Source organism: Plectropomus leopardus, chromosome 5, assembly GCF_026936395.1.
Source record: "Plectropomus leopardus strain MGB_pleo_1.0 chromosome 5, ASM2693639v1, whole genome shotgun sequence".
Lineage (NCBI taxonomy): Eukaryota > Metazoa > Chordata > Actinopteri > Perciformes > Serranidae > Plectropomus > Plectropomus leopardus.
The window spans coordinates 25,605,276-25,632,327 of NC_142180.1; the positions used below are offsets into that span (position 1 = coordinate 25,605,276).

Below are 27,052 nucleotides of genomic sequence, written 5' to 3' on the forward strand. Positions count from 1 at the left end.
ACCTTAAAGAGTGTGCATGCATGCATACAGTGTGCGTGGCTTTGTGTGTGTGTGTATTTTGTGCACATGTGGATCAGCGCAGTGCATGGCTGTGTGTTTGTTCACTTAGCTTTTAGCCACAGTTAGCTGATCAGACCTCCGCAACCCTTTTCAGACACACACACATTCACTGTCCTATTAGCAGGACTTATCAGAGCCCATTTGACCTCCACCTTCTCCCTGACCTCGAGGAGGTGGAGGTCTTCATCCCTCGGGAGAGTGGGTCAGCGAGGCGAAAGTGTGTGTGTGTGAGTGTGTGTGACAGGATGGGGGGGCTGCTCTGCTGTCTGACTGAAAGCAAACACTGATGGTCAAACACACGGCCTCCTCCACCCCCGCGTATTCTCTCTCCGTCTTCCTCCTCAGCGACAAGCAGTGCATCCTTTTACTTCACTTGTTTTCATGCATCAAGTATATGTAAAAATTCACTTTCTATTGTAAATGTTACAGATACAGATCACTCCAGATGAAAAAAATCACATTTTTTCTCTATAGAGATTTCTGTCCTCTCTTGAATGTAATGAAACTAGATGGCCCTCGACGTGTGGTGTACAAGCATCACAAATTCATTTGAAAAACTCAAAAGTGATTTCTCTTCCAGAAACCATGACCCCGTAACTCAAGATAATCCACAGACCTTGTTGTGAGCAATTTCATGAAGGACGTATTTTCTTTCTACTGAACTATACCCACCAACCTTAACAGCCCCCACATACAAGGAAGCATGCATCTGCTACCAGCTCACCTAGCACCACTGAGCTAACGTTACAGCTCAGCCAAGGACAACATTATCATTGTTTACGTCTCAGACTGTCACAAGCTCGGGCCTCTCAATGCATGCTTCCTTCTGCATGGTGTTACAGCTACAAATGTAGTTATCTCTTTATCAATCCCTGAAGGATTTTGTGGTCTTTTTGGAGGATTGCTGCAGCCTAAAGTGCCTGTTTTTCTTAAAAATTGTTAGTAGTTTAGTTGGGGTTTTTTTTCCAATGAAATTTCAGGAAAAATTGCAAAAAAAAGTTGGGATTTGTTTGTTTTTTTTCATTTTAGAATTCATCAAGAATCAAAGATAACATGTTCTAAAATAAAGCCAAACTCTTCTTAGTTTATTACTCATACTACAGATATGGTATCACTAACCATGCATCTTTTAATCTCAATCACCTTGATTCTTTCAGCATGTGAAGTAGATCTGATGCAGTACATCCCACAAAATTAGAATCTATGTGGTTGTGAATCAGTGTGGTGGATAGTTGATGACTTTCACAAAGCCTGATGTTCTGCTATTCTACTTGCGTTCCAAGAGTGCGGTGCAATAAATAACCATAAAGGGTATATATATTCCAGTAGTGCTCGTCATGAACGGTCCAAAACTATAAACTATAAAATCAATACATGGCGGCAGATGTTTTAATTGTGTCTTGTCTGTTGTCCACACGTGTCAGCTATTCTTCAGGTGTGTTTTGCAGTAGAAAAGTTTGTCAAACAGCGAGTGTCTTGTGGTGTTCCACCACAACGTTGCACATGGTGCAACAAAACAGTTTATCCCCACTCTTGTGCAGAACATCAGGGAGTTGCCTTGCACGGTCTTTAGCAGCATTTTTTGTTGGTGTCTATGAGAAATCTGCATCATAAATGTCTGTATTTTCACAAACAGAAATAAGAAAATGAGTTTGGTGTCATTGTGTGGGAGACTGTGTTGAATGGTGAATCTTGTGTGATGCTACGGTGAATTTTTTGGGATAGTTGCTGTGACTGGAGAATTTTGCAGAATTTTTAGTGATTAGTTGAATTTGCATTACTTGGTGTGATTGTGATATTGCAACATCTCCGAGGGGCTGTTTTATCATGCCAAACTGTAGGTATCCCTACGATAGCTTCATCTAACATTTTTTTCCCATTTTAGCAACAGATTTCATACTGTCTGACAAAACTTGGCAACTTAAACTTGTTTTATAATATCCTAGCTTTGTTATCCATTCTTCACATTTGCAAAACACTGAGTTATGAAAACAACTGTAAAATTTAGTTTATACTGACAGGATCTGCTCCCAGCCATGCTGTGCTTTTTAAATCCTTCCTCCGTGCCATTACTGCTTCTTCTCCCTGTTTCTCTCATGGGACGTCTCTGTCTTTATCTGCAGAGAGCACTAGCACTCCAAAGTCAAATTTTCCCTCATTCATCTCCAACAAACAAACCTATTGCCAAATTTACCATGCATCCAAGTCTGCCCCGCTCACCAGCTTCCAGCACAATCATACAACCATTTCCTTTTTTCAAAACAGTAACTGACAATATATCAAGTTGTGGTCCCTTCCCTTGTGAACTTTGATTTTGTTTCCCTGGGTAATATCTGAAACTGTTGGAGCTTGACTGGAAAATGCAAGCATATTCCTCAAATTTCCATTGTGTAAACTTTAAACATAATATGTTCCTTTTAAATCTCTTACCTCCCACAATCAAGTTACCAGTTTTTCCACAAATGGGGCTTCTGAGGCGTTGGATAGAGCCAAGTGTTTGTGCTGCGGAGTCAGTTTTGCTTTCCAGATTGGGTGAATTTCAAATCAGGAAAAAATATCTGCTGCAGCAAAGAAAGGGGCCTAAGTTAGAGCCACAGAGCACAGCACATAGAGAACTCTCTTTGGAGGTCTTTTTTTCACACTCCTCCATCCTGTGTTCTCCAGCAGACAGGGTCTTCTATTGAAAGGGAACAATAGGCTTCTTAATCAGCAGACCTTTACCCCCTCGCCAGTTCCTGGGTCAACTGATGGCCCATGTTGCTTTGTCGCCAGTGAACGGAATAAAATATATGTTTATGAAAAGGAGAATTAATCACAGTGGGTATCTTTGGATAAAGTCATATTTGTTGTTTTTTATACCCTTTCTCCAGCTCTGTCTAGGAGGGCTTTCATGTGGCTGTAATTACCATATTTCATTAGCGTGTGGAGTGTCACCGCTGGAGCATCAAAGCGGTTGGCTCTTCGCATGTGCGGCAACCACTGCCAGGGAAGTACACAACTATCTGTTTTTTTCCCAGAATAAATTCGCCCGCGCCTGTTTTTGAGTGCACTCTCTCCCTCAAGCTGCTGTCGATATCAAAGAGAACCCATTCCGCATGTGAAGTGCCCCTTGTGCAGAATAATAAAGCAGTGCATCATGGCAAAAAACTGTGAAACACAACACTCTCACCACCATCCTTCAATGCACAACCAGGGACACACACGCACATATACACATGGACACACAAGCACACATGGTATTCCTCTCTCCTTTGTACCTACTTTGCTCTCCTTGGTACACATTCGCTCCTTCTACCTCTGCACTCAAAAACAAACTCTTTTGCCTTGCTGCATGTTGAAATACAGAACCAGCGGTGAAACATATCTGTATTTACTATCCATGTACTTAATTTGCAAGTTTATTTCCAACACGATATGCGTACAATTTCTACAGTGCATAGAACTGAATATACGTAATCTTTGGGGATAATGCTGGAATTATCTTTATCTTTTTATTATTATAATCCCATTACAGAAAGACAAAACCTAAACACAGCCTGATACAGCTTACGCCTCTGTCCCGTTTCCTATAAAGTACAAAAACTCTTTACTGCAAAGACAATGACCAGCTAAGCTGAGGAAGTGTAAACATGGAGCTTTGTCAGCGAGAATGCCTGGTGATGTCCTCTAGAGATTACAAATGCAGCGACAGAGTTGTTTCAGAATAAACACCAGTCATGTTCATTATGATGAAAGAATGAGTCACCCAGTGCTTCGGTGTGGTCCTTTTATGTGCCCTAAAGGGGAGCTATGCAAAAATTCATACATGTTATTGATATGGACCAAGACAGTCCATGAGTATTGGTAAACAAATCCAACATCCAAAAACTAGAGTGCTAAAACTCAAACTAAACTTGTGATGCCATAGCGTATGAAGTCAAGAGCAGCTCCATAGACAATAAATGGTTAGGGACAGATGAGTGCGGCCAGGGGAATGTTGTGAGTACATGGACAATTTCTATTTCAGAGAGTGAGAACATAACAATAGAATAAAGCTCATTTTGTATTAAAAAAAAGAAAGCAAATATTCTGTGGGTTCACAAAATCAGTTTCCCACTCATTGTCTGTGGAGCAGACTTTATACCCTATGACAACTTTGAGAATTTGTTCTTTGGTTTCTGGATTTTTAGAGAGAGTAGCTCATGTTCTCAGATATTGATTGAACTTTCTTAGGCCATGGAAATAACATATTGGGATTCTGAATACAAGTGGTGTTCCCCTTGACCCAAATTACTGTGACATTTCACTGACAACAAGAGTCACTTCTGAAAACAAGACAACTGGCATTTAATTTGAATTGCGAGGATGTGTGATATGTGTGAATTGTGAAGATGTGTGGTAATTTTAAAGATGTGTGATATAACAAAAAAAGAAACCAGCTGTATCATTTTGAGATATGTAGTTAAACACAGTGGTTTGAAATGTCTGAAGTACTGTGTTGCTTTGCTAGCGTCTTTGATAAAACTGGTACAGAAGCTATACAATTTACTGCTGTAGACTGAGCCACAGCAAAACAGGTTTTAGCCACCTAAAATAAAAAGTGTTTTATGTGGCATGTTTTCTTCGTGATACCTTACACAGTAACCAATCCAGGCAGTGGTAGACCAGCATTTGCAGTGTTCTGCTAAGTAAAATGATTGTTTTTTTCAATGGAGTCTGGTGGCTTTGAGATAACGGCCTCAAATCCCCATTGGAAAAAGCTGTCTGACGGCAAGGTGAAGCGGTGAAAATGTTCTAAATATAGCATACACTTTAGCTGATATTAATTTTCCCTATAGGTTGGACTTTAGTCGGGAGCGGAATCACATGAGGCCCCTCGATGTGATATTATCACGATACTTAGGTCACGATACAATTTCATATTGATTTTCAGCAAAATGTATAGTGAGCTAAAGAAGCATTTGCAATAATGATAATTTATATCATTTTTTAAAAAAGTAAATATTTGACATAGGTGAATCGATACAATATTGCCATGCAAATTGTCATGACACTATGCTGTACTGATTTTTTCCCCCCATTCCTATATTTTAGGTGGCTTAAAACTGACCAAATGAGGAATTGTTATTTTCTCCCTGGAATTTATTGTAAATTAACATTATGATTCGGTCTATACCTCTTGGATAACATTAGCATTAAATGGCATGGTCTTCCCTATGTTAGGCTGTAGTTATATAGGCAAACTTGCTATGCAATAATTAAATGAAATTAATTGCTGGTTTTCTAAAGGCAGTTGATAAAATTATGAACAATACCAACTTTATCTTTTAATCATTGGCTCTTCAAGCACAGGCTAATTTCCACAGTAAATTTAATTACACAAAACCAAAACCCAATAGTGCAGCGTGATTCCTTTTATTGTGAGCAGAGCTTTGATATACCTTCTCCAGATGGTGTTCTGCCTTGGAGACTTGCACCTGACCTGTGTTAAAGAACCACAAGGCCACAGCTCAATCCTACGGCTCAAAGCCACACATCTTCAAGGGGACTCGGACAATGGGAGAGAATAATGTCTCAACCAGCACAAACACTGATGAGCTGCGAGTTAGAGGAGCTCACCAAACAGCACCGCTTTGCCTCTCACTATCAGCAGGATTATCTAAAGGGAGAAGAGCTATCTGCCGCGGAGCTAAACACACTTTTGTTTTCCCAAAGCTTTATGGCTGCCCTTGGCTAGACAGAGAATCAAAGCTCTCTGTGAAATGTGGGGTAACGTCCACCACACAGGACATGGTTAGGGTAGACAGACGCTCCCAGTAACTCATAATTACAGATCCAGTGTTGAAAAATGACGTTTGGTAAACAACCAGACAGAGATGCCACTCCTTTGCGTGGCTTTCAGTGCACACACATGTTGCCACAATATATCTGATTAGCTGAGACAGTGCGTCGCTGTGAATGTGTTGTGTTCGGCGATGTGATAACAAACTCCTCTATATGTTATTGCTGTGATCAGCGTGCGAGCTGTGGCTCAACAATCAAAGCGACACACACTTGAAATGCTCTTAACGGCTCCAGCTGCCTGAGATCGATGTTCACCTTGGCTCCGGTGACTTTCACTCTCTGCGAGGTATTGATAAAAGATGAGGCGAAGGCACAGAAATTTGAAAACACTTCTACACTTGTGTGTCTTTCACTATTCTTCTTTTTGTTGAGCGATAATTTTTTGTGCCACGTGTCGTACACATTGTAAAGGAGGATGTGACAATAGCTTCTAGGCCCGAGACCTTGGAGGGAAGATAACAAATGATCCCTTATCTTGCTCCCATTTCTTCCTCTCCATCATGTCAGTGACTTACTGAGAACACCTTAACGTCCTCTCGGGGCAAACACAGCAGTTTGATTCTTAATCCTTTAACCAGAGGTGATTTTTAACAACTTCCTGGTCCCCTTTCAGTCAAGTCAATGGGTCTGAAGACTGATCCACTGCAGGCTTCCTCAGGCCCAGTAAGCCTTAACCTTGGACCCCCCTCCTTCGCCCCAAGAGGCCCAGGCCAACAGGGAAGGAGGTGGAGGGGGGGGGCAGGCCAGGGGGTGGTGGAGGTGTGTGGAGAAACCAAGGACCTGCCACATTATATGCTTTAACATGACTGGCAAATCCAGCACGGTTAAACAAACTTAACCTTCATTTGTGAAACGGTGCAAATCAAAGGGCAAAAACGACTTGTGCAAGTAATTACCACCGGGGAGAGCAACAGGGCAAAGGAAGGATGGAGGGAGCGGGGGTGGGGGTGGGGTGGGGTGGTGGGGGGGTGGTAGGTCTCAGGGACAACAGCTAGGCATTAACAGGTTGAATGGAAGGAAATGGGAATCATTTAAGGCGAGGGGCATTTTTAATGAGTTTGCTCAGAAATTGATTTTCCACTGTAATCTTTTATTTATATGCGGCTGGCGGCGTGTCCCCGGCAGAGTGAGGGTCAGCCCTCAGAGCGCCCTGTCAAGGCCCCCACTCCTTCAAACAACACCCCAAAGTCCAGGGAAAATGGTATTCTAGCTTAGGCAAATATTGTCCTGTCTTGGCTTAAGGGGCGAAAAAGCTGTTTGTTCTAAAAAACTTGCTCTTCACCACCTTTTTCTTTTTTCACCATTTAAGAGGAGGCTCTTTGAGAGGTGATGTCTCTCTTAAAAGATAAGTGTAAAGTTAAATTTGAAACAAAATTTGCTCTGTAATTATTTATACAGTTTAATTAATATTGATAAGAGGCATTTAATTAAAACATCTTAAGAGGTTTTGGTCCCATCTTACCAGTTTAAAGCTGAAACAAAATTACTGCACTTAAGATATTGTTAACTAAGGTATTTGGTTTATTTCACTTTATTGTACTGATTAATATTGTCACATAAATAAGTGTACAATTAAATTAGTTTAATCTACAAAATATGTTTTAATTATGGGGTTGACTGAATTCATTTTCTCTGCTCTTTTGATACATTGAGATGGATCTTTTAATTTTTTAATTGTTTTTTGAAACTGCTTGATTAATTCATGCCAAAGCCACACTGGAGTCAGGAAAATGTTTTTTGATTTAATCCTAATCCTAACCACAAGGCAGTGTTTTCTGATAAATTTAAATGAGTTATACACATTTTTAAAACTGCTGTTTATCCCATATCATAAAAGTGTCAGTAAAACAAACCATAATGTTCTTTCAGTTTTATTGAGTTATTGCACAAACATAAAATACAATTTGTTGTTCTGAATCTGCTCAGAAACGTTAATTGATGTTAATTGATAAATTGCATAAAATACAATATAACACCACTATAATACATTTTAACACAATTTAAATTGTCACAATAATGTGATAAACATTGTAAAATATGTTTGGTTAATTAAAAAAAAAAAAAAAAATTTCAGTAATTTTCATTCAATTGAAATTGGGAAATCAGAAAATATATATAATTGTACTTCTGTCTATAGTTTTGCACTGATTTTAAAATACAATATAAACACTATATAAAAGCTACGTTGACTCAGACTGAATCAGAAAAGGACGTCCAGTGTTCATTGGCTTATCTCAAATGTGCAATGAAATATTATTTATCAGGTTGATTATCACGTGACATTTTTTTGTGTAGGCTATTTTCTGGTTCAATTCTGAACTTTTTCAAATAAGATATAGTATCCAAAAAGCAAAGCCTTCTTCTGTCTCTGCTTGTCTTCAGTCTCAGTCTCTGCTCCAGAGGCCTGTCAGCTGTTTGAGGCAGCGGCTGTTGTGTGTGAGCCGTCACTGAGGTTTTTGTGACTCTAGCACCACTTAGTGGTAAAAGTGCTAACTGCAGAAATGCAACACATTTTTTAGCATTTTAATTTATATTTAAAAGTTAAATAATTTTTGCTTAACCGATGTAATTCTGTGTGTACAACCAGAATTTTCTGCTTTTAACCTTTAAATAGTTCAGCTGAAGCAACGTGGGGTTAAGCACAAAGGAATCTGACTGATGCTTGTAACCGCTGAGCGCTCATCTTATGCTTTCTTAGTCTGTATTTTTCTTCAGACTTCAACAGTGGCTGCTTCTCTCCTGTAGCTTCTCAAACTTGTAGGCTGTATTGTGGATGTTTAGTAGTCACATTTGCTTTTTTGTCGTCATAATAAGGTTAATTCTTTAAAGTAAATATATCATCTCTTTTACTCGAAGAGTAAAAAGTGATGTTATGAAAAGCATCAGGCAAATGTTCTGGAATTCTTCTTTTGGTGCCTTTAAACTAAAATCTGGAGGGTAAAATTATGCTTCTTCTGAAAATGAACCGACCATGACATGCAGTATGTCAAATGAGCGTGTACACACACTCATTTGGGGTTCAGACTAAGATTATTGCATCAAAAGAAAAAAACTGTCTCTGCAGAAAGACTGAACAAGATCATAGCAGCAAAGCCCTCTACCTTTCACTGACAGTTTAATATACAATTAATCAATCAGCTGCCCTCATGCCCTCAGTACGCCTTCGATTCATCTTGTTTTTGACCTTGAACTGTTGAATTGTTATCAAAGCACAAGATTCTTGAAAGAGTGTAGGCAGCCAGTACGTTTGTAGTGGCCCCTTTGAACACTTTCAGTTGGTTTGAGAGCTCTTCATTGAATAGATTAAGTCACCTGAAATTGCATGGAAGAGCAGAGCATTATTGCCATTTGTTTGTGACTGATATTATCTTCTGTAAGTAGAAACTGTCATCCATGCTTTAGTTTTATGTGACATCAAATCTTAATCTCCTTAAATCCCTGTGCACTTGTCTTAACCTGTCATGGAAAAGCTGCAGCCCTCTGACTTTACATGTGCCCTCCTCCACACGCCATTTTTCAAATCAAATCATGTTGATAAACGATCCCACCCAGAATCTCTAGAAAGCAACTAACAAATCGAAAAGATATATATTATTAGTATATAGAACATTAGAGAATAAAATATCTTATAAAAGAGCAGTAAAGCAATATAGCAGTACTTTTCAGAAAAAAAGTAACTAAAAAGCAGATCCTTAAATCAGAAATACTGTATTGCAGGTGGATGGATGATTATGGTGAATTATGAATTTGAATGACATTTGTCGTAACCTTTTCCCTCATGAGATCTGATGTTTTTGATTTTGTGTAGTACCCTGACTGGTACTTGATTCAACTCTAGTACTATTCGTGAGGTCTCAAAGCGAGTGTTTTATTACTTTTAGCCAGCAGGTGGCAGATTGAGCTCACCTGTTGCACATAGACTGCTTTTTGCATTCATGTTCAACTAACTGCTGCTTACTTTCAAGCTACGTTTTTAGGATATATTTTATGGGTATTTACTGTAGTCACGAGTTGTTTGACTGACAGTTTAAAATACATTTTTTTTTTCATGTTTATCTATTTACAGTCCATAAAAGCATTAGCATGTTAACACTTTAAAATTCCTTTAAAATATTGTGAAAAAAAAATAGCTGCAATAACATAATTTTTCTGAGGAATCAACTGTGTTCATAATTATGGTAATTAAGTGTATAGCACTTTTAAATTCCTTTTAAATAATGTGGAAAATTTAATTTTTAATAGTGATCAACTTAAAAACATGTTTTCATAATAATGGTAACAGTACATAACACTTCAAAATTCCTTGTAAATAATGTGAAAAACCTCATCTTTATGAGGTATCAACATAAAAATGTGTAAATATGGCAGTTAAATACCTTATTACCATAATTATGAACACACATTTTTGAGTTAATAACATACACCAGTTAATTTGTTCCAGCTAGTTTTTTCGTTTTATCTAAAGGAAATTCCAAAGTTTTAATTACCATATTTCTGAACACACGTTTTAAGTTCATTACCCATAAAAATTGTTCCAAAGGGAGTTTTAAAGTGTTAAACAAAGTATGACACATCTTAAGCTTCATAAAGTGACATTTGTTTTACATACACACATTACTACATTTATTTAAATTATTGTGATTAATCAATATTTCCAAAATTAAGCACATTGATGTTTCTCTTTGTGGCCTTAATTGGATTCTATTTTGCCTCCTACATTTGGCCATGAATGTCTGGTCGAAATCCTCTGTCCACTGAAAAAAATAAATAAATAAAAGAAACACTTCATTCATTTTCAAAGTTTATTTTTTGTATCCTCAAAAAAAACAAGAAAATATACTCTTTTCTTCCAGAAATAATAAATATACAATATTTCTTTATGAACAAAATGCACAATTTACAAAAAAAGTGGCAACTGAGTGCTCCACCTCCTGCATTCAACTCATTTATCACAGAGTTACAACTGCTATTAGTATGTCCTACTCTCATTATTAATGTCTTATTTTTTTCTACACAGTATTACAGATTTCATTAGGTAGAAAGTTCCACCACACAAACTCTTCAAAATTACAGGTCTTCATTGTGCTATGTGTTTCTTATTCTACCGTAATTCTTTCACGAGGTTTGAAGACTCTAACACAGTCCACTTGTTGCTTGTTTCGTGGCTGAGAGCTTATTCCACACATTTTGAGACATCTTTGTGAAGACTTCAGCTGGTTGAAGATGATCCTCCCTGTAGGTGGAGGCTGACAGCAGTATTTGTTCCTCGTCTTTTTTCTGCATGTGCTGATGGTCATTCCTTGTTTATCTGGTGCATTCCACTGCTCTGGTACGGACGCAGTAGTCTCTGTTTGTCTGTGAGATAACGCTGTCTTGTGGTCAGGAGGTGAACAGCATGTGTGATAATAGCCAGGCTAAAATACAAGACAGTGTGAGTGTGCTGTGGACCGAGGCCGGCTGGGCTGAGCTGGGATTGGGCGGAGTGGAGGAGGCTGGACTGGGATGTCGCTCTGCGGCGGAGATCTCCATCCGTCTGTGCTGCTCTTGATGGGTCAGCGGAGGCTCCACTGTCACATAGCCGTTGATTATCCTCACGTTAGGCGGTGGAGTGGTGCTGAAGTAAAGAGGACACAAGAAATCAGGCTTTAGCTCAAATATGTTTGTCACTTGTTACACAAATGCTCCAACACAGTGATCCAACTGGTCTGGTCCAGATTTTCTTCTTAGTCCCTAGTTTAAGGGCAACACATTTTTCTCAGTGGAGTCTGGCTTTGAAGAGAGCGATGTAACACCCTCATTTTGCCGATACCATAAAGATCAATTCAGAAAATCCAAACTGTCCATATAAGTTACTTTATAAAGCTCATATATTTTAAAGACCTTAAAGTCACTACAGGAAACAGATCATCATGGATATCTCACCTATCTCCGATGCGAACCCACAGGTCACTGAAGAGGCGGGGCCTCCCGTGGCCGCGGTGAGCTTTGCGAGGCCGCTTGTGCCGTCCGAATTCCTCCAGCTGACTCAGGCTGTCGGGGAGCAGAATGTGAGGCAGCTCCTCGTCTCCAAGGCCGGGCATGTTCTCTGGGTCTTCCAGCTCCACCTCCATCTCTGGTGGAGTAGTTGGCCAGCTGTCTGGAGACGTCGTGCTGCTGTCGGTGCTCTCCTCGCTGGACCACACTGCGGGCTCTTCAGCTGGTTTGCTCCTGGAGCAAGAAAAAACAGATATGGAGTCAGTTTAAACTCATAAAATCTCACTCAGGATTTTTTTTCACTGTATGAATCGTGTGTATTCAAAGGCATCACTGAAACGTTTGACCTACAGATGGAAAAATGTGCCTGAGATGATTGTAATTGAAACTACAGAATGAGGCTGTATAACTTTTTAAATGTTATTATTTGTGGTTTCTGACCACTCCATTGCTTCCCACTTACATCTCTTGACTTCAATCAAAGACATGGACGCTACGTCTTGCCCCATAAACACTGCGCTGAGCGGCATTAATACCCAGCAGGCACATTAGAGGAAGTTGTAACTCTTATGGCCGCACTGTAACATCAAAACTGACATCTGCCCAAAGCAGACCACCCAGAATCGTCGGCCTTTCCTCGAAAACTTCTGCCATGCTCCTCTTTCGTCCTCCCATTACTCATACTTTCTCCCCTCTTGTACTTTTCCTGACAATATGGCTTGCATGTGATTTTGTGTTTGACGGTGGGACATCAAAAAGAGCCAACTGTACTCATCATTTAAAGGTCCAGTGTGCAGGATTTCGGGAGATATATTGGCAGAAATAGAATATAATATACTAAGTATGTTTTCTCTTGTGTATAATCACCTGAAAATAAGAATGTCATGTTTTCGTTCCCTTAAAATTAGCCATTTATATCTACACAGTGTGCCATGTTGCACCGCCTTGTTTCTACAGTTGCCCAGAACGGACAAACCAAACACTGGCTCTTGATAGGGCCATTCGTTTTTCGACATCTGCCAGCATAGTTAGCAGCCCCTCTGCAATGAGCAGCTTTGGAAAAACACACATTTTTAATGTGAAACTGCTTTATTCAGTGTTTTTACCAGTTTAAATCACTTGATCTGTTTGTTTTGGGGAGGAAGAAACCTCTGTGGATTACTTCGCTCCTGGTAAAAACCTCTTGAACATGAACACTGAAGGAATCCTAACCGGGAGTTAATGCTTGCATGGGAGAAGTTTCAGCTGGTTGCAGTTTTGCAAATCTCACCCCTAGATACCTCGAAATCCTACATATTCCAACTTTAAGGGAGTTACACAGCAGTAGAGAGTACAGCATTTCCTATGCTCGTGTTAAATTTGATATTACAATTTCACATTGTTGAATGTGAGTGATATGATGGATCGTAGAATGAATCTTAGCCATGATGTCCTCTGCTCACTCATAATTACCGCACTCATTTTGTTCCTCCGGTGATCATAAATCTGATGGTCTGCACTTCTACTTTTACAGACATGAAAACCCCCCTCGGTCATGGTGATGATAGCTCCAGGCCTGCGGTCAAGCTACTGTGGAGCCAAACCCACCTCCAGTCTGTCTGTCAGTCATATAATCGCTCTGTAAGACCTTTGGCCAATCGGTCCGTAACACTCCAGGTCTGAGGCTGTCATAAACACCTCTCATTCAACCATCTCGTGGTGTTTTTCCTCGCCCGTCATGTCACCTTGTATCAGGGAGCTCAAAGTGTATGTGCACACGTGTAAGTGTGTGGTCATGTGGTCGTGTGTGTGCAAACGTACGTAAGTGTTTTGTGACCACAGTAAGTCAGTCCACTTGTCAGCTTTCAAACCAGAACCACTGGTTGAAGCCCACAACTTTGCAAACAGGGAGATAGAGAGTTTACAGCTGCAGTGTGCAGAGAGCAGTTTGTAAAAGCCCCGGATGGCTGGTTAGGTGGATGGATGGAAGGATGGATGGATTTATTGTTTTTAAAGGGATGCCCCTTGTTGTTTCCATTATCAGCCTGATTCAAGTGGCTTTTGTTCCTATTTTATGGGCCCATGGATCAACCCCCTAAGGTGAGAGGGGAGCTGCTCTGTGCCAAGGAATGGGCACACACACACTCACACACACACTGAGATATTAAGAGGGATTGTGGAAGTTTTTGTGGGGAACTGCTGCAGGACGCCAAGCCTCTGTGTGAGTTTAAGTGTGTGTACAACCCTGCTCCTTGGCACTGTGCATCTCTCCACTCACCCTGCGTACACATGCACACGTGTGTGTTTACCAGTTGTACCAGCAGTGGCTGCTGAGAACAGGCAGAACCACCGCTGGCAGCTCGCCTTTGGCAGGGTGGGGGGGGGGAGGGAGGGAGGGAGGGAGGGAGGAAGGTGAGGGAGTTGATGAGGTATCAAAGGATTCTTGCATAGCTTAGCTTTATTTGTTACAGAGCACAATTTGGACCATATCTGCTTTGCACTTCAATAAATCTACTGAGGTTAAATAGCTCGACTCTGGAGAGAATAAGACGGATGCGGACTGGCTGAGTTTCACTCTCTTTTTGATGGGCTCTGTTGATGGATGTCCACATGTATCTGCGCGCCTGCCAAAAACTAAATGTGCACAAATGCTTTGTTTCACAGTCCATATTACCATTACATTATTGGTGTGATGCTAGCACAAACTCTTTGTCTTTTTCCATTCATCATCTTGTCAAGAAGTCAACTTTAACCTGCGTCTGATTACTGCGCAAAACAAAAATAACACATCTTTTCTACTGTATTATCAACCATGTCAGATTCAGTTATGTCAACCAATATCAGTAATCAGTCATTTTCTCATAAATATATATATATATATATATATATATATATATATATATATATATATATATATATACACACACACACACATATCCACATGTATATATTAGTAACCCAAGCAGTCTTTTGCTTTTTCTGTTTTTTGACAACAGTTTTTTGTTTGTTTCTTTGTAACCGTGGCACTTAAATCAAATGACATGCTCTGTCATCTGTTCTCTGTTCCCATTTCTCTGCTTACTCACTCTGTGACTGGCTCTTGATGATCAGGTGGCATGTGGACAATCTCATAGCCCTCCTGCCTCAGGATGTCCAGCACACTGTGGTTACCCAGGAAGTGACCTAGCAGTAGACAAAAAGGCCAAATGTCACGATTAATATAAGACAAGCGATTCAGAGTTAAAGACAGTTTTTTGCTGAGCATGCCTTTGGTCTGTATGTCTAAATATAACCTGGAAAAAAACATTTTGATGCTGAGAACAGCAACTTAAAGGGACAGTTTACCTCCAAATCAAAATTACATAATTTCCCTCTTAGCTGTGGAGTGTTGGGGATATAAGCCCTGGAGATGTCTTCCTTCTCACAAATATGTAAGGATTAGATGGCACTCAGCTTGTGGTGCTCAAAGTGTCAAAATGCATTTGAACTCAACAGCAGTGTCTCTTTTCAGAAATCATGACCCGATTACTAAAGATAATCCACAGACCAGTTTAATGAAGGAACTATTTTTTTTCTACCAAACTATGCCTGCTAACTGTACCACAGTGCGGAAGAAAGCGTGCATCTACTCATAGATGAGAGGCTCACGCTCATGATAGCATAAGATGTAAACTTTAATAGCATCCTCCTCGGCTGAGCTGTAACTTGAGCTGCTAGCTCAGGTGGGCTAACTGGCAATGCTCGCTTCCTTCTGTGAAGTGATACGGTTTGTGGATGTAGTTCTATAGAAATAAATACATGAAAGTGCTTACAACAAGGTCTGTGGATTATCTTGGGTAACTTTTGGTTTGGTAAATTTTGGAAAAGAAATTGCTGTTGAGTTTTTAATATCTTTTTTTTTGGGTCTTTGAGCAGGATAAGCCAAGTGCCATCTAGTTCCAGTATATTTGAGAGCAGGCGAGCATCTCTACGGTTGATATCTCCAACACTCTGCTTGATAAATGGCACTGCAGGTAAGAGGAAAAATAAACATTTTAATGCTAATAAGAGCAACCTAAGAATATTTCTGAACATACATAAAACTTAAGTATATCTTTAAACATCAGACATTGGATTGACATACGTATGCACAACATTCAGTAGAGCTCCCCAACCAAAGACAACTTTATCCAGCCACGGTTTAGGGATTGTCATGCATTATGGGAGATGCAGTGCTGCTGTCAATAGAAGCAAGAAGCAGCATTGTGAAGGATCTGTGAGACAACAGAAACTTCATCTCTTCATCGACTAGGCCCACTTGTTGCTCTGTAATGATGTCGACACTTTACTTCCAGTGCCCTCTCCACCCCTCTGTCCTTCACCTTGTATGCGATTCCTTCAGACTAACATCAAACATGCGGGCCCCAGCCCCACGCTGATAAAAGCTTTTCTTTCTTTTTTTTTTTTATTTCTCCCATCAGCCGATAATCCTGTGTGTCACTCAACCCAGCAATAAGCTGTAATGTAGCTTGACATCACCCCCTCTACACACACACATACACACACTAACAGAGGAATTCATATTTGAGCACATGCAAAAATTTGCACACACGCAGGAATTCGCACACTCACACACCTCAGCTCTCTCCTGCAGCTTATTAACAACACGTTGACAATATTCAAGCCTCTCGCTCGCTTTTTTTTTTTTTTTTTGTCAGGGCCTTCTGCTCCCACTCAGCTCCTCACCCCCCTGCCAATTTTATCATTATAATGTTCCTGATCATTCCTGAGAGTCAAAGAAAGAGGCACGCGGTGTTACACTTTCTTGGCAGCCGAGTTCAAAGGCAGCGCTGGGATAGGCTGCGGAGTGAGAGGAGGCTTCTAACAACAGAGTGTCGGCGAGATCAGATGGGATTACACAGAGGGGAGAGTGTGAGTTTTTGTCTGGGTAAAGGTGTATGTGTGTGCTTGCGTGTGTGTTCTTGTTTTGCTATACTTGTGCAGACTTAATAGCCTCACAAGTGTGTTTTTCTTATCCTTGTTTTTTCCAAGACCTTTTTGTAAGGTTTTGGTACTTAAACTGAAATATAAGATAATTACAGCTACAAGTGATCTTATCAATGCAATGAAATGCAGAAAACAGAGTTCAAACTCAGTCCCTTCAATGGAACAGATAACCTCGTGGGTTTCCATAAAAATGTGGTGCCCCCCCCCACTTCAAGGGCCATCAACCGGCCGAATTTTCAGTTTGTACGACACTTAGGTTTTTTACCAAATACCTTCAAAACTCAAGACATTCTCATTCAGCTCAGCTGTATGAGTGTATGAAAGGTGGACGACATGTCCCCAATAACCCTCACTGTTTGAAAATGAAGCCAAAATATTATGGATATGGCTACCATGTTGCACTGGTGAGGTCAAATGGAGTCAGAGTCTGCACAGTAGCAAACGGGAACTGGAGCTGGGCTATAAAGTTCCTGCCATCCAAACCAGTCAAGAGCTGAGCCATTGATAAAAAAGACCTCCAAGGATCAAAAATCAAAATTTTATGAAAGATAGAATCATAACTCACCTTGATTTCAGTTCTAGGTGTCGTGTAAACAGTTTACAAACATCTCTTTTAAAATGGTGGTCAATGGGGAAAATGCTTTTCCACTGCAATACTGCAAAGGGCCCATGGTTATGACCTCTGTACTACAGCCAGCCACCAGAGCGGGATGGACATTTCTTCAGTTTCACTTTTGGGGCGCTGTCATGCCGTCCATCTTTACATACAGTCTGATGCTAATTACAGATGTTAGCATATAACACATGATGGTGGTCATGGCAAACATTATATCTGATTATCATCCGCATGTTGGCATTTCCATTATTAGCATCTTAACATGCTGACATTAGCCTTTAGCTTGAGTGCAGCCTCACAGAGCCACTAGCATGTCTGCTCTGTGTCTTGTTTTACTATAAAAATACCATATTTGGCATTTTATAAGTGTCTTGTTTGTGACGTCATGCTTGTGGAGAAATTGCAGAAGCTTTACTCTGTGGTTGATTTATCTTATACCATAACATATACAGTAAACCATAGCCTATAATAGATTAGATAAGATTAGATTAACTTTATTAATCCCAAAGGACATTGAATGGCCAAACGGCTCACGGTAAAAAGAATAACACAAGACAATAAAAACAACAGATAAAAAAAACGCAAACCTAGAAAACCCTAAGGGTCTAAAACCTAAAATAAAATTCAGAGGTCAGAGGGTCAACAGTAAAAAAGACTGAGGATAAAGCGCATCATAAGTGCTTCATTCCTGTGCAAATTAGCCTAGTCAAGCTTTACTCTGTGGTTGATATATATGTTTATGTTTTATATGTTTTATAACACATCATATATACAGTAAGTCATAGCCTATAACACTAATGATATATGTGAAAATGCTAAAATATACACACTCAGAAAGTACCTCTGCACAAATACCTATTTAATTACTACCAATAATGACTCTTCTCTCCTCTCTTACATTCTTCTCTCTCTTTCTTTCATCCTTTTCTCCTGACAAGACTCTGGGGGCCAAAGTCAGCTCATTCAGTGACCACACGCTGACAGATTCAACCACCCTCATATCTGTGTCAGGCAGCTATTTCATTAATTTCTGCAGGCCGGGGGCAGAGAAGAACACCTCCTGTGTGTTCAGCTGGGTGTGAGGTCAAGCTGACTGTTTGATGTGCTGACTTGATTTCCTCTGCTCTGCTGTCATGCAGAACACACTCAGACTGAGCACTGTGTGTGTGTGTGTGTGTGTGTGTGTGTGTTTGCGGGCGCGCGTGTGTGTTTGTTTGTTTGTTTGTACGACTTAAATTGTAGTTTTCCTTCGCAGCCTGCAGTGAACCACATGTTTTTCATTTCTGAGATACACCTGCTGTAAATCTGACATTCTAAAAGCATTCAATCTGCTGCGTTTCCCCTCCAGTTTGTTGTTTTCAGGATTCTATAAACACGCACCCACTCCTTAAACAACCGACTGTATCCACAAACAAACAGGCCAGCAATGCAAACACTTTTGACTGCAACACAGGGCTAAAAAAAGACACGGATAAACTACAAACGGCTACAAACATACTCTTACACACACATGCCTCCTCACACACACAAGCAAACTGTCATTCTCAGGTTGAAAACCACCACTTCTCAAATGTTGGTTACTCGATGTTTGAACTTAAATTGAGGGATTGCACAGTTCCCCATGAGTGGGCACAATTTGTCAAACAAAAACAAAAGTGTTTATTCGAGTTCCTCAAAATTTTGGAAAAGGCTTATTCACAAGCTTTTCATCTTACAACAGTGGCATGTGTATTGTTTGTCTCTGCGTGTTTTTGTGGTTCATCCCTGTGTGTGGGTGAGTGACTGGGTACAGAGATAATAGCTCTTTCCATACAGATGAATGTGTGTGTGCGTGCGTGTGTGTGTGGGAGGGGCTGAGCAAGTGTGTTTGTTTTTGGAGTATCCAGACAGTAAACAGTGTGGTGCTTCTGAGGCAGGGAGCGGGCCCGACAAACAGCTCCATTAGGCAAGACGTAATGAGAGGTCAGCTGACTCCTAATTGCTTTGCTCTTGCATTGCACTGGTAGTACACTGTAAAACATGCCACTGCTGCTGTGTATGAAACTCTTACTTAAGTTACTTATAGCGCTACTCTTTGAATATGAAAATTTCTGCTACCTCTTTGTTTTTCTGCTATTTGCTCCTCTGCTTAAGAAACTCAATAGTCCTCCTCCCTACTCCTGCAGTTTTTCACCGCAGGAGCTCTTTTAAGGGCTCTAAGATGCTTTGTGAATAATTTTATCTCATCCAGGACCTAGTCTTAACTGTTAGAGGAAATAAATTCTCAGAAAACGACATTATTCTAAGAATTTCCTTAGAGTTTTGTCACAAGGAGGCCCCTGATGTCCAAAAGGCATTTCATAGTCCTCTAGGACACAGGACATCATGCACTTAAATCAAAAGAAAGACAGAAACCAAAGGTGCAGGTTTTGTTTTAGCATTTTAGGGGACATATATTGGGGAAGGTCTGGGGATGTTCCACCAAGAAATTTTGACTGATCTAACACTTCATTTCTGGCATTCTGGTGAATTTTTATGCACCATTTATTTCTTTTGTGTATCAGTTTGGTAATTCCTGCTTCAACATTTCATAGCGGCGTCCTCTTCTTTCTGTTTCCGTGGCAATTGCAACTATTGCTTTTGGAGGTCTTGTACTGCTGCCACCGACTTCACCAGAGTCGTCGTTACTCTAGGCTCATGTCTAATGTCACGTTTACATGGAACCAGGCAGAGAGTAGAAAGTATGTCGTGGACAAAACGTTTGGATGGTGTGAGAATAAAGAACAAATAGTCCATCGGAATGGCAGAACATTAAAATAAAGCATGCATGTGAATGTGTTGCAATGGTGATGTTGAATTAGTGACAAAGAATGTAATAGATTATATAGAAATGATATGAAATAAAATGATTACATGTTCATTATGTAATTTTTTCGAGAAATTGCCCAGATCACCCTCATTTTCTCCTTGTGTAAGGGAGCCGTGTAAAATCTGTTTGTAAATTTCATCACGCAGGACGGCAAAAAGTTAAAATATTTTAACTCCATGTGAACAAAATCAACATCCTCTGCTACTTTCATGATTTTTTTGGCTTACACAAATGCACGTTCTAAATATTGAGAGGACCATGTCCCCTGTGCCCCCCCCCAAAAAAACAACAAAAAATCTATGCCTATGACAGATACAGTAGCTCATGTAAAACCGTTAGAAATCATCATGAACAAAGGGATATTTGATACAAACATGTATGTACTAGTATTTGCTAAATGTACTGTATTTTTCTGTTTTCCACTAACATACTTTAATTATACAGTGACCACATGACTTTGAAAGGCCTCTGCCGATCAAACTTAACGAGAGGGCAAAATGTTATTCCAAATATATAATATTTATTTTTTCCTCATGCTGTATCACCACGAGCATATTGTTTTAATATCTTGCAGCTGTGAGCAGTTCCTCTATTTCCATGATTAATGTTTTTTTGGTTATGTTCAGGCACTCGCTCAGAGCCCCTGGTGACAGTTAGGGAGAGATTACGGTTTTGATTAAATGCTGAAAAAGTAAAAAGGGACTTGAAGCATGAGACAAGATGTGTTAACTTACTCATTAATGTTTAATAAAGACCACAATCTTTCCCTAAAATTAATCAAAGAGAGTCTGTTGTCTGAGTTTAACAGGCTGGACTCAGGATGCTTTGATGCTCTGACAGTCGTTCAGAAGAACAACATATCTTCAAGGAGACAGTTTACTTCCAAATCAAAAATGCATGTTTTCCTCTTATGTAGTGTTATTTATTAGTCTAGAGTGTTTTTTAAAGATTATTTTTTCTTTGCTTTTTGCCTTTATTGTGATAGGACAGCTGGAGGCGTGAAAGGGGGAGAGAGAGGGATGACATGCAGCAAAGGGCTGCAGGCCAGAATCGAATCCATGCCCGCAGCGAAGACACATCCTCTGTATATGGGGCGCCCGCTCTACCAGGTGAGATAATTGATGCCCCTGGCCCCCTGGTTTTGTGTTAACTGTTTACACTCCTGGATGCTGCTATGGTGATGTCAACAAATGAATGAAGCAGCACGGTCCCTATGTTCACACAACAGCGTGGACTGTCACAACAGTGGGGATTACGCACCAAAGTCACAGATGGTTAGGTTTAGGCAAAAGAGGCACATAGTACGGTGTTGAAAACACACACACACAATTTCTGGCGTGATTTCTGAGTGCAATTTACTTCCATTTTATTGGAGAGAAGGCAGACATTTCTATGGCCGACATATCCAACACTCACACCAAAACAATTTAGATAAAGGTAAGAGGAAACTATGTATAATATATATTTTTGAATTTGGGGTGAACTGTTCCTTTAAGTACTGGCTTTTTCGACTATACTTACCTGTTATTGTTCATTAACTATATTCAAAACTTACTTGATATGTAGTTTAGAATTAGAAACAAGGTTCAGTCTTTATCAGCATGTACATCACCGTGTTTAATCTGCAGAGAGATCTTTGGTTTACTTTGACACAGAAGCAACATAACTTGTGGTAATGTGGCTTCAGACCACTTACAACCACTTTCACATATCACCCTCCGGTCTTTCTTGCCGTTTGGCTGTCATCGCTCTAATAAAGCAGATATGTTTTAAATATTTTCTTTGCTCAAAAAAAAAAAAAGCTTCAGGAGCAACCATGACTTTTTGCAGTGTGTGCACTACCTTACAGGGTGTTTCCCCTCCTGTGACTCCTGAGAGCAGAGTTAATGACCCAGTTACTTCTCTGTTTAATAACCTTTCCGTCCTGATTTCCACTTACAGTAGCGACTTAATGTACTCCACTTCTCCCCGTCTGTCTGTGTTTACTGAAGCCACCTCTTGTCTCTGGCCTATCTCTTTATCTGTCTGGCTTTCCAGACTTAATCATGTCTTTTTAAAGCGTCCGTGCTCGTCTGGTTGTCACCGCAGCTCTGTCTCTCATCCTCTGTTTGACTTTCTGTCTGTCAGTTTTTCCTTTTGGTCTCTCTCCATGCACATTTGTGTATAAAGGCATTAGTGTTTGTTGCAAAAGGAGGTGTTGCAGCATGTCTCTCCCTCTGTTTGCCAACTGGGTTCGACTCCAGCCATGTCAGCACCTCTTTACTCACACGCAGCCTGCACTCCTTCTATCTCTCTAGCCTCTTCTCCCTCTCTCCATTACCATGCCTCCCTTTATGTCTACTCATCCTTTCCTTTCTACGTCCCTCTGGTGCACAGACAAGTTGGTAGTAGTGCAGGAGAAGAATGGAAACACAGAGCCAGTTAAGCATTGGAGACTGGTCCAAAAAAAAGGAAGAAAACTCACATGAAGAGAATAATGTTATTTTTCATTTTTTGCACAAACAAATGTGTTTGCAATTACACTGTGTAAACAATGGATCAACTGATGTGCGCTTGCGGTAAAAAAACATCCCACATGGCTTGCAAGCAGACCACCTCCTATGAAAATTGCAATCAGAGCACAAACAGTAAGAAAACCAAGAGGGAAAACATGAGGGAGGACAGCAGAGATGGGCATTTTTCTAGTGGATTGAGTGAATATGTTATGGGCAGAATGGACAGATTTGGAGAATGGCTTTAGGGAGTGAATGGAGGACGTGGAGGAGGATTGATGGAGAGTGTGACCAGAGGGCGAGGATTGCACTGACGTACATCCTCCACCAGCCAGAATGCATGCTGGGTGCTGTTGCTACATTAAGGTCCAAACAAACACAAGCTGGTGCCCTCCAGCCGTTTGAACAACAGATGAAAGAGTGATGAGAATATGATGGAAAAGAGAGAGAGAGAGAGAGAGAGAATACAGTGAAGAGAGAGGAAAACTAAAATTTACTTTATAGTTGACAGGGGTGTGTTCCTCTTTAGATTTGTTTGGAAATGCGTGCCAGTGTGTGTGTGCGCAGGCTGAGGTGATGGGGAAAATTCCTCTCATCTCTATGTGTGTGTAGGTGTCAAATGGGTGACGAATTGAAGGAAAAACTAACATGTAAGGTGTTGGACCACCGTGAGCCACTAAAATTGCGTCAGTGCTCCTTTGCATCAATTCTCTGAAATCTACTGGAGCATCGAACACCAATCGTTAATAAAATAGGCCGTCATTTGGTGTTTTGGTGGTGGAGAATGCTGCCTACCGTGTCAGTCTGAAATCTCCTTTAGTTTTTAATGTGACCCGTTTGCTAAATCCAGCCCCTAAACTGAGACTGTCCAATCATAACTTAGCAACTGTATCTCACTATAAAATCCTGCTTTGGGTTGCAATACATCCTCACTCCTTGCTTGTCAAATACCAATACTTGGTCAGTGGCCTTAAACATGAAAATATGACGTGCTAGCTATGCCTCCTGCATTAGTTTTGTATGCTCAGGGTCAATGTATGCTCATTAATGCATTTTGTCTTTACAAAATAAATTTTAATTTTCATATGAAATGCACAGCCTCTGCTCATTAAAGCTATACAGTCTCTTTTCAAAATAAATTTAGAACATAGGTTAAAAAATTTAAGTTTTTAGGCTTACTTTTGTAGGTTTAGGCAACTAAAGCACGTGGTTAGATCTACAAAAAACTAACTTTACATCTCTAAAAGATGGACATACAACAAAAAAGAACAAAACATGACAACATCCACCAACATTGTTTGTTTTAGTACATTACTCCAAAATGTAATCATTTGATATAATCATAATGTAACTTGACATGTATTAAAGGGGGCCATGGTCTCGAGGTAATCCTAGAAATGTATGTAGTGTTGCTGACAAGTCATATTTTGTCTTCATGAAGTTTGTTACTAATGTAATTTGACATTACCTGGCATACGTTACATACCTTACGTGACATACATTTCTAGCATAGTATACTACACAAACTAGCACGTTATTGAAATAACTTGATTGACTTTTGGTGTCACACATGACAGGAACAGCAGGCTCCCGGGTGAATGTCCAAGGTTTGTTTGACCCATTCACCTTCTCTCCCACCTGCCCTATGCAGACTGTCTCGTTTGCACGGAGCACCAAAACGTCACTGCCCAGTTCATCTCATACTGCCATTAAAGAGTGCCATGTTGCATTGGTGTGTGACAGGACACCACCACAGGGCCACCGTCCAAGCATTGCTTTAAGATGAGTTGGGAGTGAGGTTGAGTTGCTCTAATTGCCCTTCCAAAACTAAAAACTCTACCAACTAGTATTAGTTTACCAAAATCAGTAAAAGAAAGGGGCAAGTCTACATTGTTAGGTGGGGTTACAGGTTACATTAAAACAATACCTGTTCAGGACTAAAATAGCCATCCTGTGGGATAGAAAATGCTTCTATAATGAGTTTAAAGTGATAATAACATCTCTTTCCTCCCCTTTGACCTGTTTTGGAAGCTTAAACCCCAGCAACAGTCAGTTGGAAATACAGGGTCTGCTGTTGTATATTTCTGTGTAAAACTGAAGACCCATTGTTTTAAAACATACTGCACATTCTGAATTGTAAATCTGCTACTATTGACATTGTTAAATGCATATGTGCCATGAGAGAACAAAAAGCTTCACAGGACTAGTGACTATAATTAAGTGTGATGGGGCTAAGAAAAGAGTTGGGACCCTCATTAAGAAAATTTTACACCATGTTTTACAACATTGTTGTTGAAAAGCTGATTAAAAGCTAAATTATAATCAGATGATAGCCAATTGGCTTTGAGATTGCATTTTGGCCAATGCTTTCTGCATGTTCTGCTCTCCCCAAAGAAATCCAAAGTCTGCCCAAACACGATCGGTCAATACTACTCAGACTATAGACAGAAACCAGAATGTTTCTCATTCCAAAATCTTGTCCTGTTGCCTACTGATTCTGCAGACTTATGCAGATATCTGGGTATCTTACAGAGATTAACTGAGTTGAGAGCTGGTGGTCATGAAACAGTTAATTGACTCGTCATGCCTTGTACAGAAGCATCTACAGGTTTTATGATTCCATTAAATTATTTGTGCTTTTCTTTAAATTCCTCTCACCTGTTAAATTGGTTAACCATTGTTGTTGTCTACTTGTAACAGCGGGTGCACATGTGTATTTGTGTATCTGCATTTTGGTCAGAGTCTCTCTCACTGACTTATCCTGCGTAGCACCGCAAATTCTCTCCTAGAACAACATATGAGTAATGCAACAAAGATTTTAATAGGCCCAGCATCCCTGCGCCTTGCTGTGCATTTCCATTTCCAGTTTTACAATACTGGGATCCCTCTATAAATCACACAGCGGCCTTTGGATTAACAGAGCTGAGCCGGAGAAAACACTGCCCACAGCTCTTCAGAAATACTTGAACCATTGCCTCGAAAACGGAGCGCCGCTTTCACTTAATGTGTAAATCTAACAAGGCAGGATGGTAAATTCCACCTCTCAGCTCGGCTTTGGGGGAATAATGACAATCTGGAGTCTCCCTCCTCACCCTCCCACATCTCACTCATTCCTCATCTCCATAATGACTTCACTTCCTATGCATGCGGCACGACGTCTGTCTGTCTCCTTGCACCATACTGAGGTGACAGCTGTTGACGGTGGTGCTCAAGTCCAAGTTATAGTTGACGTTCTGGTCAAATATGAAGATCAAGAGAGTTGGGGGGGATCGGATCCAGAGGCTGACTGCTGCATGCGGTGGGCCTGACACCGGTCCATGTCAGAAAGGCTGGAGGGCGGGCTCAGTGGTTCAGTGTTAGAAGCTTTAAAGTGATTCCCCACGTTTAAATATTTAGACTGTGTGAGCTGGCTGCTGCAGTCTGCAAATCTCTCATGGTGGGCAGAGAGAAAGTGGAGAAAGTGAGGGAAAACAGAAGGGTGCAGAGAGAGAGAGAAAGTGGAGCAGGAATACAAAAGCACAAAGAAATGCAGAGAGGAAGGGAGGTGAACTGAGTGCAGCTAACAAAGTTTAGTGGAAATTACCCCCATTGTTTGTTTTTGTTCCCGTCAGCTGCGGTCTTTACCATCTCTCCCTCCTTGGACGAGCGTATAGGGAGCAGCTGGCCAATAGTGGAGAAAGACACACTCACACGTGATGGAAGAAGTCTTGGTATCTTAACAGAGCTCTGTCTCATGGCGGTCTTTATCTCTCTCATCTCAGTCTTGCTCTATCGGTTCATTTCCTCTCCTCCACCCTTCACTTCAAGCTGCAGTTTAGAAGGAGGCATATTAAGTTTTCATGTGAGCCAGTAGATTTCCTTTCATTACAGAATACAAATGCTTACATACATATCATCTTGTTTATGCGTTTAAAGGAGGACATATTTGAGTGCATGTGTCGATGACTTGGTGTGTGTGTGTGTGTGTGTGTGTGTGTGTGTGTGTGTGTGTGTGTGTGTGTGTGTGTGTGTGTGTCTGTGTGTGTCTGTGTGTGTGTTGCTGGCATACATTACACAGATATGCTGCCCAGCAGGCATGAGCTCAGAGATAAAAGTGAGTGTGTAGGCATGTAATTGTGTATGTAGCTCACAGTATGTATGTGCATGCTTGTGTGCAAACGTGAATGTGTGTTTTGAGTGTGCACTGCTGTCTGCCCTGGAAAAAAAAACAACCTTAAGCTGTTTCTCAGGACCAGAGACTGGCTGGTTTTCATTTATACCATTTAATCAGGGTTT

At 40.5% G+C, this 27,052-nt stretch overlaps 1 protein-coding gene across 1 annotated transcript in view; it reads right to left on the reverse strand.

Moving 5' to 3' along the window:
* Positions 1-10,671: 10,671 nt before the first annotated feature.
* The window catches only part of trabd2b (TraB domain containing 2B), an 83,626-nt gene continuing 67,245 nt past the window's right edge, over positions 10,672-27,052 (reverse strand). The window contains exons 5-7 of the mRNA XM_042484051.2: positions 14,922-15,018; positions 11,806-12,090; positions 10,672-11,497 (exon numbers count right to left, since the gene is read on the reverse strand). Of these exons, the coding sequence (XP_042339985.2) occupies positions 11,263-11,497; positions 11,806-12,090; positions 14,922-15,018 (617 nt within the window). The 3' untranslated portion in view covers positions 10,672-11,262. The remainder of the gene's footprint in view (positions 11,498-11,805; positions 12,091-14,921; positions 15,019-27,052) is intronic.